Genomic DNA, 18,208 nt, shown 5'->3' on the forward strand with positions numbered 1-18,208 from the left:
CCCATCCTTCCGGCGCTGGCCACGTGACGCGCCGATTAGCCGTCGAGTGTGCCACCGCGACCAAAATAGAGCGCACGCATACAAATCTCGCATCTCGTTCTACTTCACTAAGCTCTCACGCCTCTTTTCAGTCTCTTGTCTAACTTTTCCCGAACGCGTGCCATAAACTAGCGTTATAGTTCAACTAGGTGACAAATGTTTGTCTTTAAATTCTAACCGAATGAAATAATCTATACCAAACAGTATTTTGATTTTCAATGTCAAGTTTATATTACAAAGTAATCAAAACTACGTTTGATTCCTTGATATTTACATATATTGCGTTAATCATATTTTTTATTGCATAAAAAAACATAGACTAGGTATATAATTCATACACCCGACCGAATACCGAGGTTTGTTTGACATAAATAAAATAAAGCGAGGAAATAATGGCACGCACCCAAACGGCAACACAGTTCAGCGGAGTGCCACAACACGGCAAATCGCTTGGGACCACTCCTGTAAGCGAGCTGCTTATACATTTCCCATACATTCTTCTCTCTAAATTTAATTAAAAAATAAAAATAAAACAGTTATATAAAATCATTAATAATTAAAAGCCACATTTAAACTCGATACATTAACAAAAAAAAAAAGAAAACAGATTATTGTGTTCATTTTGATTAAAATAAAGAGTAATAATTACTAAACAGCCTTTAATTAAAGTTGGTAAATCGTTGGCAATCACGCAGTGTTACCGCATTTAACAAGAAAAAGACGACAGGATCAATACAGGCTGCAAAATGTACACGTGATCGCGTCACTATATAACAACTCCTACCACCGACCGCACCCCTAAACACCCACTGTTTCCCCTTCTACAAAAGTCGACACTAAAAGATTTTCTTTCCCTTCTCACTTATCTGAAGGTTCAGTGCAATCTATAATTGTTACTTTACCGAAATAGAAACTGTTGAAATTTCAATTTTTTCATCGTATTTACAAATAATGCAATGCAAGAAAGATCTAAAGTCTCTTTAAAGTCGACCGCGGTGACAACGCAAAAGAGGACAGCGACAGTATTTTTTTTTAATTGTCGCAATAAAAACATAAACATCATAGTAAAATAGTGAAATATTTTGTGTATCATTATAAATAATACCCATTAATTAAACACATTCATAAGGTTCAATACAATACAAACAGGTTTTCGTGCTTCGGTCGCCATCTAATGGACTTAGATGCACGGTAATTGGGTAGACCACATCTATTAAAATTTAGATTATTGAAATTATCAATAAATTTTAAGACTCTACATATTCTTTTTTCGAATATATTTTTTAAAACATAAACTTTCAAAACAACAACCAGAACTTTAGTTAAGCCTGATTCTACTGTTACATAAGACTAAATTCAAATAATATTATATTAAAAAACAAAAAGTAGACAAGCTCTGAGAACCTAACAAAGACATCGAAACTGCCCGCCAAAAATCCACGATAAAATTAAAATGGCTTAAATAATACTAAAGAACCATAATGTTATACATAAAAATGATTGTGTTATATATATTGTTGTTTCAAATATATCGAAGGAACACGATCGAAATATGCAGATAATAATCGATGTGACCCGTAAATAAATAAAGGGAGACCTCGACTCAGTACAAAGAGTTTACTTGTAAATTGCGATCCGGTGGTTTGAGTCGATAAGCTTCGCGTCGGCGAAAACCGCAGAATGTAACACAAACATATAAAAGTCCCAGAGACATTCTTAAAAAAAATCCAATGATAGTAGTTACCACTAGTAATACCTAGTACGTTTTAAATCAAAAATATATGTTTGTTGGTCTAATTAAGACAAATCTTTTGTAACTTATAATATTATTAATATTTTTAACATCTTATTTTGACGAGTAAAGCACAACATAAAACCGTTCTTAATTAAAAAAATACGACTCAATTTTGAAGAGTTGTTATAAACACATGGTATCAATTGCTTATATACTGTAATGTATTTTTATCCACGATAGAGATGGACTACATACTAGCAGCGAGAGCAAGCAATACGATACTATGAAATATATAAAGAACACCTACATATATACATACATACGTACGTATTATTCACAATGGCCACGTCTTGTTTCTCTACTTTCTAGTTCCAACATAGAGTTACGAGTATAATATTATGTACTTTTAAATATTGAACGCATTTTATATTATATAATTTCGTGTCATTATGCTCCAAAAAAAACACCGAATGAACTCTAATTAAATATTTCTTGTTTTGAATAATTAATTTAAAAAGTAATTATTATAACGCTAAAGACATTAAGCTAATTTATTGAATATAAAAAAGGAATAACTGATTTATGGGTTAAACTTTATTAAGTTTTATTATGTAGCGAAATAGAGAATTTATCCAATCGTCCTTAATATTTTGTATACGAGTCAGAAATAAATGGATCTAAATGCATCGTCCAATTCAACAGTTCAAATTGTAAATTGCCACCTATTTATCAGACACAATTACTAAGAGTGAGCGCGGCATCAACTTTCTATTGCTAAGTCAACTCGCTAGTCGTTTCTTTTTAGCGTCGACCACTTTTTCACTTGGCTAAGCAGTGAAAAACTGGTATATTCATTCGACGGAATTGGTGGCAGGCAACAGCGATGCGCACAAGAGTATTTGCAACGGATGCAGCAAAATGAACGGTTCAATGACCTCGAGCGGGTTTCACTCGTGCTTGTAGAGCGGCGCCCAGCCCAGTTCAGTGGCCCTATTATGTGTTAGACTTAGAACTACAATTTTGCTATGTGTAAATAATATGATGGTTTTTCTGCTGCATGGTAGCTTCAACGGCACGGCGCAAATCACAATTCGTAAGAATAACTGGAATATTAACTGTAATGCATATTTGTCACGACAAGTTCTTATTTATACTTCAAAAAAGTATCGATATTTAGCTTAACCCGTATAGTACAACTATGTACATATGACGTTACGGAAATAATATATTTGTATTTTATGCACACTTAGGTCCCTAAAAATATACAAAAGAAATGCTACGCTCTTCCCCTAAGCTGTCACTGAACGTCAAGGTCACAGGGGTGCGCATGTGCCGTGCTTGATTTCAAAGAGTAAAGATTTTCTTTGGAATAATAGATATATCTAATCTTTTGTATCACTCTTTGTAAATAATCTTAAATCTAAAAACATTATTTTTTCTGTTTTTTGACGAAATGTGTACTAAGTGTCTTCAACAAATCAATACTAGTCAAATAAATAAACACCATAAACATTGTTTTTTGTTTTATTTTGTTTGTATTCGACCAAGCAAATGCTTTAGGAAAGAATATTAGACCATTGCAAATAACTTATTTATATAAATAAATATTTAATCAAGTGTAAAAATAATGGTTAGCACTTTGTTGAGAAAACGATGAGAGCTCAAAAGACAGATAGAATTGGGAACGAGTCTGCGGGTGTCGGTCCCCGGCATCGATCCATGTCTTATATACCCGTTTTACATACTTCCTCGGCCCTCGCGACTCGCGCTCTATGTAAAAGATCCAACCGCGATGCGTCAACTGATGCACATGCACCGCGTCATAGAGTAAACAAGACCGGTATACATAAGCAGTTGTTTCATGGCTTAAATTCCATATATTTTTCACGCGACGATGCGTATGTGTGTGTTATTGTGTATGCAGTCGAATGAACTGTAGCTCCTTTCATTACGAATAATATGACAATCGAGCTTGTTTTCCGTGGCATTTATACGGACATTAAAACGCGGTATCGATAGCAATTTCTCAAGCAATTATTTTAAAATAAGCTGGACAATCGTTCCGTAGATTAATCTTAAAAGGAAAATTTTAATACATCAAAATAATTCATGTATTTCATAGATATTTGCTATGTTGTTTAATCGGATACACTTATATGTTCGAATAGTAAACAGTTAGGGCTTCCGTGATGAAACACGACTTAGAATTTAAATTATCAGAAGCAACAAATACACAACTAGCTGTGACTTCGTTTTCAAAGACGATAAAAGATATACTAGTTTATGGCTTTTTTTAAAAATAATGTTAAAATAATAATGATATCTGTACCAGTTAAATAAAATGTATATAAAATATAATTATAATGCTGTAAATATTACATGATAAATTTATTTAATTTTAATGATATCATTGCATAGCTAATATTTGAAATGGCAAATGCTAATTGAATATAAAGGTTGAATAAAAGGACAAGTAACAAAATCATTATATTTAATGCAATAAGCGAGTTATTTGAAACACACATACTTTAAAAATAGCCAAGTTGATATCCTCCAGCGAATCTTACATCTAGCGACACCATACGAATTGGCACTTTAAGTTATTCTGAATAAGGAGAGACTATAGATCAATAGTTAAGTTGGAACAATCTAGAATCTTTATTGATTCGGGTGACGACTCATCCATGACGCTGTAACCACGTGACATTATGTTAAGGGGATATGTCGAGGTATTATTATCAATTTATAGCGAGGCGCAATTTACAGAGAAGGCGTCGTAGGGTAAATGAAAATCGATACGCTGCTCGTTAACCTTGAATTTATCATATTGCTTATTACAATTTTTAAACGCCATAATAGTAAGTAGCATGTATGTATGTATCCACACAAGCACTCAATCACGATGTTAGCTGATTACATCAATAGAGTTCATACATTTCATTTACACTTATATTGCTGTTGGGGCTTTGTCACATCTACCTACCAACTCAGCTCAGTTTTTTTACTACCAGAGCAATTTTAGGCACTAGGCCGAACAACATAAGATTGACAGTTGATACATATACGTAAGATGCAACCTAGTTTTCTATGTGCAGATATGATCACAGTCGTCCGTCTTTATACTTATATTATAAAAAGACAATGTATTAACGAATTTAATACTGGATTAAAGTTGAATATAATGTGCACTTTACAGTATTATCACATGAGTGAATACATATTATTTATTTTAATCGCGTATTATTATTATTCAATTGTAATTAACAAGAATATATTTAAATTGTTAATTACGACAATGTGGTTACTTGTCATACATTTAAAATCACCTGCTAAGATGAGGAAAGGTACACGAAAATTAAATATCAGCATACGTATAATATTAGCATAGATTATATTGTTCCATTATTCTATACATTTTTGTATCGTTATATTCCTTTATATTTTAATAATGGTTTTTTTTTCTATAATTTTTTTAGACGACAACGTAATTACAGAAAGGAAATTTTGTTTACCTATTTAATATTTATATTATTTATTATATTCACCTCATTGGTTATATTGGTTTTATAGACATTTGTCAGATCAGACGTTCTCAAATTGTTTTTTTGTGACGTAGAGCGCTTGCCATGTTTTTCGCTTTCCGGTATACCTTCTTGCTTAGCTAATATCAGCAGGTATTAACAAAATTTTATATGGGGAAGATCAAAGCCAACTTGGCACATTCATTAACGTGGACCCCCGTTTACATCTCACGGATCTCTGATTCTTTTTCGTTCACATTAACGCCTTGTAGGTCGTCATCGCCCCCTGGGGGTCAATTTATACCACTTTGGATATATTTTATCGAGATTTACAACATCTACTCTTTATTATTTAGTTAGATTTATACATTGTCAAAATTATTTTACTTTATGCCCATCCGGGTAGATTCCACAACCTCAACATATATTCAACCAGCTTGTCAAACAACAATTATTATTGTTGCGGTTGGGTGGAAAGTTGAGTGAGCAAGTTAAATACAAGCACAAAGGACATCTTAGTTCCGTAGGTTAGTGACATATGGGCCATGTAACGAGTGATAATTGTTTGTTATGACACTCATGTATTTAGGGGGTTGGTGAATACTTATCATGAGATGGTCCAACTGCCCGCTCGCCTACTTATAGTATAAAATAAAAAAAATATTTACTCCGCGCAGATTTATCCGTGTTAAACGATAATTGATTCGTCGCCTTGAATCATAGATAATAAAAATATATAATCCCAAAAAAGTTGAAGTCACAAAAATGCTTGTTGTAATATATGTACCTATACAAAATATTTTAATGGCACATAAAATCTATAATAGTATAATTTATTTGCTTAAACTCTAGTATTGAGTTAAAGACCTCGGGTACATTTATGCGATTTTGAAATAGGTATAGGAAATCAAAGTTCTCTTTTAAATATTTTTTCGTAAAATGTTGCAACAACAGTCACGTGACACTGATAAATATGAAGCAACAATGCGTGATGACAGAATGAAGGCGACACTGTTGTGTTAGGGTTCCGTTGGTGAACTTTAAGCCTTAAAAAGGTACGTTTCCACATAAATAGTTGGCAAATTGTCTTTACTGTTTCTAGTTCTTCCGAAATTCACAAATATGTTGTTTCTAAATGTTTGACATCGAGTTAAAATAAATCAACGTAGTCTCCAGTTAACAACAATCTGAATCTGTCAAGACTACGTCGACAAAATGTCATTACTAAATAATATTATTACCAGCAGCCGTAGCGTTAATTATTTAAAATAATAAGAAACGGAACCTATAATTCTGCTATAGAAATATTGGGTACGACCAAGTCTCAAAGAAGACACATGCGCGAGGGGTAAATCCTTTTTTATATGATTTACTTCAATTCCTCAATCACTTTAGACCAATAATGTCATATTTATAGAAATGCACACCTTCCGAGATGATTGTTTTTAATTCGTATACTTCCTCAAAATTAGTTCCTAAATCTAATTAGTATTAATAATAATATTTTAACGGCCTCACAGACAAAAGCGCTCCATGATAAGCGCTCAGCTTTCGTTAAGGATAAATTGGATTCGATTTGATCACAAAAATAACCATAAAAACATTTAGTAATACATGTTTTATTTACTTAACATATTTTCGAACAAGGTAAATAAAAATATAATATAAGTAAAATTTATAGCCTCATGCTAAATACTTGACTTGTGTTTCTATATGTATTCTACTTTTGGTGAAATTGCTGGAGGACATTTTGGCGTGAGTGGTTCATGTTCTATTTGTAGTACGGTGAGTGGTGTATTCTGAGTTTGTTGTGTTGCCTGTGTTGGGTATTCTAACTGAGGTGAAGGTGGTGATGCGTATTGTGGCGATGGAGCGTGTGTATGCATAAGCGAGAAACTTGAATTTGATGAATGTGTTGAAAACGGACTCATTTGTCTAGCAGCAGGATAGTCATATTTTCCGATGCTTGCTTCAAATAAAATATTGGATATTAAATGCTCTACAACATTTTGGGCATAGCTTGATTTTAAAGCTTCTATTTTTGCTGCAACATGTTCCCCAAAAATCGTGAATCTATTGCGAGATTTCTTCGTCTGAAAGTCTTTGAATATATCATAAGGCCCTTCTTGTTGTTGCTCATAATTTGAAACCTTCCTTTTTGACCCTTTTATATTTTTTCTAATATCTGACAAGCTTAAATATCCTGATTGTGGATCTGGTAGTGTGGTGTCATTTGCGTTCACTTCATTACGTAATGGACTTTGATTATGAGAACTTTCTTCGCCAGCACTTCTTTCTAGACCAGAATCCTAAAACAATAATAATTATTAAAATAATATGTTGACAGATTTCCAAAAAATCGAAGAGAGAATACTTTCCGTATTAACTACACACTAACTATTATGGAATTTCACAATGATTAAGAGTTTGTTGAACAACATTTTATGGTTCAATCACCAGATAACAGCGAAAGCGAATTTGTTCAGTTGCATATATTAATGTTGGCGGCGATACTTTTCCATTGTTATCTAGGATGCAATGTCAATAGGTCACAGGGATTAATGCAGTATCCGAGTTCTCTCTAAATTTAATAAAAAACGTTTCTAAAATGACATTGTCTTGGATAGATCGAACTGTTGAGCTACAAGGTTGTCGGACAAAAGGCGAATTAATTTTGCCGAGAGGAGTTGTAATGGATAACGTCCACAAAATAAGTACGTAGGAAGAAATTTTAAAATAGTCCCCGTAAAAGAAAAGCTTAAAAGTAACTCATTATCTATTTGGTATCGGACATGTAACAGAGGCGGAATGAATGTACTTTCTCAAGAAGTGTGTTATGTATGAACGTGGAAAATAAAGTAAGAAGATCTAAAAGAGATGGATAGGATGGACGGCACAAGCGAGGAGTAACTGAAGATATATACTGAGCAGTAAAAATTGGATGAATAGACGCAAAAACGCCTGTGGCGCAGTCCGCCGACCTCAAACAAATGTGATAAGGGCCAATTAATGTTGTTGAATCTGGACTAATAAAAATATAATACAATATTTAATTATAACTGCCAATAGCACGAATTATGCTAGAAAAAGTATTGTGAATTCATTGGTATTATTAGATTTTATTTTTGATTTGATTTTAAATTTAAGCAAATTCTAGTATTGTGCTTATATATATGTCAATTCCCCGTTCGAAAACGCAGGTAATTGTAATTGTTTGTGATTTATACAAAAAAGGGGGGCTTATCAAAGCTTACTACTACTTACTGTATACTGCACACGTCACTATACTTAATGCCCATATGCAAATATTCTATTGGGTGTCGGATACATAATAAACAACAATAATAATACGGTTCCATACTTACATGTGTTTCATTTAACCCCCTCTCTACGCATATCCTGGGTTCATTTCTGTCTGTTAAAAAAAGAAGCCGTTGGTAGGCAAACCACCTAGGAGTTTCGGAAGTCGAGGAGCCAGATTTATTGTCCTCTTTTAATTTCTTTTTCTCTCTGAAAAACTGTGCCGTCAAATTTTTAATTTTCCTTTGAATTTCAAGTTCGTGTAGCCCCATAACATCACTAATAGTTTTCCATGCGTCCTTTTTCTTATGTTTATTTTTATAATCTACATCACTCGAATCCCATAGTACACTTTGATTGTGATATAAATCTATTAACGTTTCGGTTAATTCGTTCGTCCACGATACAGACATGTTTCTGTTTCCAACTGATATTCCCAACTGGGCAAGCGTACACACAGTAATTAAATATCTGCAGCAAAGCGCGTATTCCTTCGATGTTTACCGCCTAAAACGGAAACACGGTTCTCGACATTTGTTTACTATTTTTGTTGACAATTTAAGGCAACTACAGATACTTTCGTCACCAATGCGTGATGATAACTAAAGTTGCAAAAAGACGTAGCTATCAGCTATTTAGTCCACAAAAGGATAATTCGAACGCGTTGGTAACAAAAGTTTATGTAATTACGTTAAGTTGTCAACAAAAACTGTTAAAATGTGTCTAATTGTTTATCGTGACTTTTTAAAGAATAGCAAACACAGATATTGCCAACTATTTAATTGGGAACGGTACATAAACTCGTAGTTATAACCAAACCGACATTTTCGATATAACTTGTTTCCAAAATCAACTTTTAACTATTGAATGACTATACTTTTGTAAAGTTTACAACAAATACAGTATCACATTACTAAGTATATATTACGACAAAATAGCTAAGTTATTTATGTATTTTTTATTTTCTTTTGTGTATAACTCTTACGTATTATTTTTAATCCCTCCGATGTCATAAATACAAAATTATAGAATACACGTCTATGGAACGACAACATATAGAGCGATAAATATATTTAAAAAAATCGCGTATACGGGAAATAAATAAATTCTTTGTCTTTAATAAAGAAGCCAACCATATTTATGCAAACCTCAACCACGAAGAGAATGCCACGTAAGAAATTAATAACAAGAAAATACTCTTTTTTTTAAAAAATACTTAATGTGTAGGCAACATAAATAAAACAACATTTGCTATTACCGAAATTAATAAATTTCATTTAGTGTCAAGTTAATATTTACCTAATGCTATAAATACAGCATATATTTCTATTAATGTTCTTTGCTTAACAATCAATTTACATTAAATAAAGTCTTCATAGAGCTAAAAAAAAATTCTAATGAATATTAAATTTTAAATTATACACATGTGTGTATTTATAAAATTTTATGTTTTATATCGCACAGAGATATCAAAACAAACTTCAATTTGTTATCTCTATATAAATAGAAATTATCATTACAAAATGCAACTTATACTAGTGCTGGTGTTTTATTTTTTAAACAAAACATTGCTCCTATTTGTGGTATTAAATATGATTCTTTATGGTATTCAAAAACAAAATAACAGGAGATAGCAAACAGTTATGGCTGTCCTTAAAATACTTTTCACTGTAGTTACTGAATAAAATTCACTGATTCTTTTTCAATACTCTTAAAGTTTTTTTTATCTAAATAAACACTTCAGAAATGTTTGGCACGAACATAATTTATTTAACAAATCTGAAGAGATGAGTGAAATTATTTTAGTTAAATAATTATTGGTTTTCTGCTTTCACATATAATATTTGAGTTCATGACTAATATGAGAAATAATTATCTGCTAATGAGATTTAGTGGTAATTATTCTTACTTACCTGGGTATAGCACCTTTTCAGTCATGCCGATGGGTCTAATGTGTTATCCATTGAATCCTGCAAGTTGACAATATATATTAACTTAACTTGAAAATAACTAAAATAATATATTTAAACAATAAATTGTTTGAGAACTTTGATGGCATAATTCTCAATATTAAAAAGTAGAAATGTTTTAACAAATTGTATTAAAACAAACCTATATAAACAGTCTTGTATAAGTTACAGATCATTGCTTTACTAAGTATCATTTAATATAATGTATGAGAGTTGAGGAATATTTGGAAAGCAATAATGAATTAATACATAGTAAACTTTAAAAACCAGAAGCAATAAATTAACCAGAAATACTTCAATATATTAGGGTTGCATTTGCAGAGCTTCAAATATAATTTATTTATTTACTAGATATTTTTCATAGTAACAAGTTTGAAGTGTTATAGCAAAAAAATACACATAAACATATAAAAATAAATAATAGATGGAGAGTCACTGACAGGAAGTGTTTGCGTTTTTATGGTAAATAATGAATATTGCAATATTTTATTATAATTTTTGATGTGGCAATTTTCACTATTTATTACCCATAAACATTGCTACCTTATTATAAATATAAATTTACATATAAATTGCTCTTTCCTTATTAGTGTCAAATAAAATATTGATTACTTACTACAAGAATAAACAATGAAAATGAACAGATGCTTTGAAAAACGACAAGATGCAACAGTACAAGAACATTTGAATATAAAATTTACTACATTTTTTTGTTAAATAGAGACGTATAAAGATTTCTATAAAAAATAAAGCAAAAGATATAGATATTCTTCCAAATTTAAATACAAATAAAATTAAGTACAAAATGATATTATAATTTTGACATTTAGATAATCAACGTTATGAATGAGAAATGTAGACCACATTTCTCGTTTGAGATATTTAAAACAAAATATACTACGTAAATCAAATAATTAAAAAAAAAATAGACTACATTAAAATATAGGTATACCAGTAACTTCGTAATAAGTTTCTAATTAATTTTCTAACCTTTTCTAGGACGTGAGTAGTCAAGAAAAATCCTCGTAAAGGCACTATGCTACCAAAGTAAAATATATCAATCACACTGTTCATTTATTAAAGTATTCTAAACCACGACTTAATAAAATGTCACTGCAATAAGTGCGAAAATGGCGACGCATGGATTTTATTGTAAACAATAATAGTTCTCTAATTCACCATCAAAACACATTTATTTTGGTAAAGTAACAGAAAAGTAATTAATATCTCAACAGTTAATTAATAATTTAATAGGTCTATACTAAGTAACAAAAACACTAATATTTATTTGCAAATCAAAATTTGCAACCACAGTACAGATGTCGACAAAATGATAGGTATTGAGATAGATGGCCAATGACTATTAAATACAGATTACGAATATTGTACGTTTCACTTTGAATGGCATTGTTGCATTTTGATGTTATATAATAATAGTAAATGGTAACACTTTTTATAGATTTTTTTGCCAAAGTGTTAAGCGATTCTTAGACCTATGTGGCAGTTATATTTGGAAGTTGATTTGGCAAAATTGTATAAATTTACATTCTTAAACACAATATAACCCCAACCATATGTTATACGTTGTCAATCTGTAGTTTAATGACAGTTAGCAATAAAAACATTTGAAATTACTAAAATGATTTCTGATGTATACATACTGCAGAATGTCTGATAGTACCTTTGTAAATACGGCAAAATTTAATTTCTGTAATAAATTAATTTGTATCTTGTCGCGTAATATAAAGCAAAGTTAATTTCAGTATTTTCTATATATATATATACATCTACATATATATATTATATATTTTGTTTTCAACAGTTTCCAGAATCAGCTTGAACTTGTTTTAACTATATCAAACAGAACTAGATATTTTGTTAAAGAATAGTAACTATGCGAAAAAATCACCGGATGTGTGCAAAATGGTATATGTAATGTATTTAAATATTTAATGAAAAATGGTTATATTCATAATAATTTTGTCAAATAAATTCGTTTAAATAGTTTTTAGTTTTCTTTATTTGAAATATTTTTTTCTGTAAAAAGCATTGTATTTGTTTTTCCTATGTGGCTCCAAGCAACATGACACCATATTAAATAAACTTTCCACAGTGCATTGCATTTCCAGAGCTGGGCAGGTAGTTATTTTAATTTTCTAGCGGCGATGATGGATAAAAAAATATATTTGAATGCTAAATAATAATATTATGTTAAATACTATATTATATTCAAACTTCAAGCAATTAATAGCTGTGCGACATTAATTTAGAGTTGTTGATTTAGCCTAATGTAGTTATAAGAAGATAAATTGTAGTTGTTTCTGGGCTAATATTTTAATATGTTGTTGAATTTTAATACTATATTATGTAATTACGGAACATAGCAGATAATAATTTGTCGTTGCCAACACTGATTCTTACGATGTCTAACTAATGTCAATAACTAATAAGTCAAATCAGTCGGTCTATGACGCAAAGTTATTCGTATTTGTGACTGTAAATTTGTTCTTGAATTTATAATATATTTGCGAAACTATGTTTTCATTCAGTTGGAAAGAAATTATTTAATCAAAATGTCGTTTATAAATGAACCTGTGTTGAACATTATAGTGGTGGGCTTCCACCATAAGAAAGGTTGCCAGGTAGGCGTCATGAATATTCTTTAATCAATACTGTTTTTGTGAAAAATAACAAACATTTCAGAAGCAAGCCACCATAAAATATTTTTTTTAATATCATGTAAAACGTGTAAAAGTACAGCGAGGTATATTAAAATACATAAAATATCAATTTTATTAAATGATATAAAGAATAATATAATATTCATTGGTTATAATATTTTTCTTGCTTTATTAAACCTGGTAATTGTACAGGTGGAGCATTGTTATCCCGAGTTGGTTGCCGGCCGTCCCTCGGAACTTCCACCTGCATGGCGCTACCTACCAGCTTTGGCTTTACCAGATGGCTCTCACAACTATCTTTCCGATACAATATTTTTTAGCTTACCAGGATTGACTGAACCAGCACATACAGTTTATGGTATATCCTGTTTTCGACAGATACCATTGGAAGTAAGAATATAATAATATAATTTTGTAATAGAATAATTAATTTGTCAATCCTTTCTGATATTGCTGGTGTATTTACTGTTGTGAATTATCATTTTATTAGATGTAAATTTAAATCTTAATTATTATTTATTTTCTAGCAAGTGGCCCAAAAAACAGAAGATATGACAAGGAGTTCAGTCCAAAAAAGTGTCTGTGTGATATGTCGAGTGCCTCTCTTTGGCCGTCTTGCTGTGAAAATGGAGTTAGTTGTTAGAGCATGGTTCTTGCAGGGTGATTTTTCACAGACAAAACTTCTTGAGGATGCCTTTAAACATCTTAATAGTTGTCCAGTTCAAATAGATCAAGCTTTTGAGGGTAAGAAAAATCCAATTAAATGTTTAAGGTTATGTAAAACCTTTATAATTTATCTTAATTCCTAATTTATTTGTAGGTTTTTCAGTTCAAAAATTAGTAGAAAGTTGGCGACATAAAGCCTTATTGCTATTTAAATTGTTACTATTGAGAAGAAAAGTTCTTATATATGGATCCCCAGCCGGTGCATTGTCAACAGCTTTGTTGACACTTATATCTCTCATGCCACGCTGCTTAGAATATGGATTATCTCAATCAGCAAATGTTGTGTAAGTAAGAAAGATATTATTAGAGTAGAATTAAAAAATACTTCTTATTTTTATCATTTTAATAGTTTAATAGAAAGAAATTTGTAGAATGTGTAACATTTTCAAGATAAAAACGGAAAACCTGATCAAAAATAGAAACGGATTAAACATAGAATAAGCATACTATCTCCTGGCTTTAGACAAATTGAATAAATATTTGTTTTCCTTCAGTTTCCCTACTCAGTATTTTTTAGTTGCGATTTGTTCTACTTTAGAATCTACATGTTACCTTTGTTTTTTATAGCAAAAGCATTGTCATTGTATGGTGTCATTTTTAGCCTAAATCATAATGATGGGCTAACAAGTAAATTAATAAACAATTTGTTTTGTTGTCAATTGTCTTAAACATACCTTTTTTTTAATTGTTCATTTAGAAACAACATGTTAATGTTTCATTGTGAGATTTTATTAAATAGTTGTTCAGCGTAGGCGGGAGCCATAGTAAAGGGATTATACTGTATGGTTTTGTGTAACAAACAAGTTCTAAAGATAATTTTTATATATTTAGAATAGGTAAGCACACTGGCAAGCTCACCTGATGGTAAGTGGTTACCATAGACTTTGTCCTTGGGAATTAAGATGTTATGTCCCTTGTTCCTTGCTCACACATCTTTCATCATATAGTGCTCTTTAGCAGTAGAATATGTGATGAGTGCATGAAATGTGGTTTGATGGAATTGGGATAAGTCACCTATCTGTATCTGAAGAGATATATCATTAAATATATAATTTTTTTAGGCTCTCAAGGCCGTTATCTCCAATTCCTCCTGTGATACAGGAGGATAAAAAACTAGATACTGCTGATACAGATTCTTTTAAAGAGCCTCTTGTTAATGGATCAAATCAATTAGATGAAGAACTGTCCCCAAAAGAGACTGGAAACATGTTGGAAGAAAAAGATAGAGTCAGCAGACAGAGCTTTGATGAGTCAATATTATCGGACGTTGTGGACCGTCAAGAATTATCAAGTGGGAGAGAAAAATGCCACAGCATTGGGGAAAAATATAAAATACAGAAGTCAGTGGTGGAATCTCAGCAAAGTCCTACTATGGCCAGGGATATGAGCGTTGATGGATTATATAACTTAACTGGTCAGATTGATCAAACTGAATGTGGATTCCCATTACCATTGTTTGAGGATGGATATATTTGCTTACCCTATTTGTCTCTCCAATATTTAGATTTATTGTCTGATCCAGCTGTGCAAGGGTTCGTCGTTGGTGCATCTAATGTACTGTTCAAGCAGAAGAGGCAATTGTTTGATGTATTAGTAGAGGTCAATGAAATGAGGATAGAAACTGCAGATATGAGCCTCAGGAGGCAGCTTACTCTTGGCACAGAAGATCTTCGATTTGCAGATCATGTAGTGCGTCATGCTTCTACTCAAGGTGACACTTGGATAAGAGATCAATTTGCTAGTTATTTAATTTACTTATTAAGAACATCACTCTTGCCAGGTAAATATCAAATATTTTATTATTATTTTTTTTTTATATATATAAATTATCAAATCTAATGGATATTTTTCCTTTTTGCAGAGGGAAGTAGGGAAATCGAGTCTTATAATACCCAATTTATGGCGGCATTCAAATCGACGCCGGCGTATGAAAAATGGTTAAAAGAGACAAACAATGCAGAAATTGAATCCTTTATAAATCTCACTCCAATGCACCCTTTCTCTGGACAGTTGTCGGTAGCCGATATGAAATTAAAACTGGCACAGTAATTATATATACTTTTAATTTTTACCAAAAATTTATCAACCTGCTCTGAAGCTCTGTGGTGGAGTAAAGCTGCAAACCTCGTTAAACGCAAAGCTGGGTGGTGGGATATTAGACTGTGTGTGACACAGTTCTTACCTAAAATTATTTCGAGAATAGTATAATAACAGAGTCAAGAGCTTGATTAAAGAGCAATTATGAAATAAATGGAAACTTTTTTTAGAATTTATAAGAATAATTTCTAATTCGCAGCACGATGTCGACGACGGAGGGTGGGCGCAAAGTGTCGGCGGCGGTGGCCAGCACGGGGCGCGCGGTGGCCAGCACGTCGCGCGCGGTGGGCGGCGCGCTGTCGCACGCGCGCGGCGCGCTGTCGGGCTGGTGGAGCGCGCTCACCGCGCCCGCGCCCGCCGCGCTGGACGGCGCCGACCCGTGCGACGCGTCCGACGCGGATGACTACGAGCACGACAGCGAGGACAACAGGCGCCATCCCGACGCGGAGGCGGATCCGCCCGACAAGTTCATCGAGGACGATACCGCCACGAGTATTAGTAAAATACGAGTCATTTGAAGTGTGATACTTAAATTAGTCAATTGTTAAATCGTTCCCTGACGTCGTGTAAGTGTAGCTACTTTAGTTTAATGTCGCTTCCGACTACTCCAGTGTGATTATGAATCTTCATAATTTTTTGTTTTATTTTTTTTATATAAATTATAGTAATCACTTATCTAGTTAGTTGTACAGCCAGTTAGTAATGACAAAGTTTAATTTATATTTTTAATAATTAAAGGAAAAACTGAATCGTAAACTTTCAATTATGGTACCTTGTAAATACGAAATAGTTTGATTTTTAATAAATACAGTAAAGTGCGACGCGTAAATTAAAATCTGTTAAACAATCCCTTATAAAACCACTAATAGTGCTCTGTACTTAAAAAAAATATGCCAAAAGAAATAAATTAACTCCGTAATCGAAATATTTGTATAATGAACAAAATGATTAAGTGCTAGCCACTTTTATTAAGTTATAATGTGAAGAGATTATGTTTTGTGTTAATTTAATTGTATTTTTTTACTTGAAAAATTGTTAAAAATTATTTACATTTAATTTGCAATAGTTGTTAATATTGAATATTATTTAAATCCGTGTAATGTTTATAGTAGGCATACCAGAAATTTTAAATGTCATAATTGGTCTGAAGTGTTATAACTAAACATCAAAATTTAAGATAGCTAATTGCATTTTTCACATTATATTTGTATATATATTAGAAAAAAAAATGAAATATTAACGGCGAAACATTTTTAAACAATTTGTATATTTCAATTATGGAATAATAAGTTAGTTAGATCGGAAAGCGGTTAGTGTTATAAAAAATGCTTAAAATTAATATGTTTCGGCTTGTCAGTATTTCTAGTGACGTGTCTCTCTCTTTAATAAGCCTTGTGTTGACATAAAATTGGCGAAACAATATATCAAATTAGTCACAATCTAAAGTTGTATAAATATGTAAAGGGAAACGATTAGATAACTGATGTATAGTTATAACATATTTTTATAACGACCATTTTACAGGGAATAACTTAGTGTTAAAGTTTTAATTCAATGAAATTATACCTTTCAACATGCGTGTACTCTTCATTTCTGTATCTGCAGAATACATAGTAATATAAGTTTTGTTATTTATAATGTAGACAAGTAGTGATTCCGCTCGTATGTATAATTTGTGATCTCTAATATATACTTATTGTTGATATTTTATTTATAGTAAACAATAAATATAATTTAATTTAAAAACATACTGTATTTTTGTTTGTTAACCTAAAATATCATATACTCATAATTATTTTAAACATAGAATTTGAGTATGTATTTGTTTCTACGTTTCCGTAGATATTATCTTTGCTTATTGTTAAATTTAAGTTTTATGTCAAAATAGTAATAAGTAAAGCATACACCTTAATATAATATTTTGATATAATAAAAAAAAGAGTAAATTTAGTGTTCGCTGACTTCCATAAAGGACATATAAATTAATAATTTGAAACAAATACGGGGTCTCCTGCTAGTTCTTTTCAAATAAACTTACATTTCAAGTCAACTTAATGTGAACATGACGATGCAAATGTGCTCTTAGAAGCACCCCTCGTAGAAGTATTTAACCAAATTTTATAAAATTAAAATATCTAA

The 18,208-nt window shown here is 31.5% G+C and overlaps 2 protein-coding genes across 2 annotated transcripts; one reads left to right on the forward strand and one right to left on the reverse strand.

Annotated features, from left to right (window-relative positions):
• Positions 1 to 6,949: 6,949 nt before the first annotated feature.
• On the reverse strand, positions 6,950 to 11,968 carry LOC135193401 (uncharacterized). The gene is made up of 4 exons (XM_064215733.1): positions 11,556 to 11,968; positions 10,509 to 10,565; positions 8,661 to 9,102; positions 6,950 to 7,604 (listed from the first exon to the last, which is right to left on the reverse strand). The coding sequence occupies exons 3-4, from the start codon at positions 9,006 to 9,008 to the stop codon at positions 7,005 to 7,007; spliced, it is 948 nt and encodes a 315-aa protein (XP_064071803.1). The 5' UTR covers positions 9,009 to 9,102; positions 10,509 to 10,565; positions 11,556 to 11,968; the 3' UTR covers positions 6,950 to 7,004.
• Positions 11,969 to 12,995: 1,027 nt separating this feature from the next.
• LOC113399904 (late secretory pathway protein AVL9 homolog) lies at positions 12,996 to 17,817 on the forward strand. Its single transcript, XM_026639174.2, has 7 exons — positions 12,996 to 13,207; positions 13,439 to 13,636; positions 13,774 to 13,990; positions 14,067 to 14,256; positions 15,034 to 15,752; positions 15,834 to 16,017; positions 16,269 to 17,817. Exons 1-7 carry the CDS (start codon positions 13,139 to 13,141, stop codon positions 16,585 to 16,587), a joined length of 1,896 nt encoding a protein of 631 aa, XP_026494959.2. The 5' UTR covers positions 12,996 to 13,138; the 3' UTR covers positions 16,588 to 17,817.
• Positions 17,818 to 18,208: the final 391 nt, after the last annotated feature.

This window comes from Vanessa tameamea, chromosome 8 (genome assembly GCF_037043105.1).
Source record: "Vanessa tameamea isolate UH-Manoa-2023 chromosome 8, ilVanTame1 primary haplotype, whole genome shotgun sequence".
Taxonomy (NCBI): Eukaryota; Metazoa; Arthropoda; class Insecta; order Lepidoptera; family Nymphalidae; genus Vanessa; species Vanessa tameamea.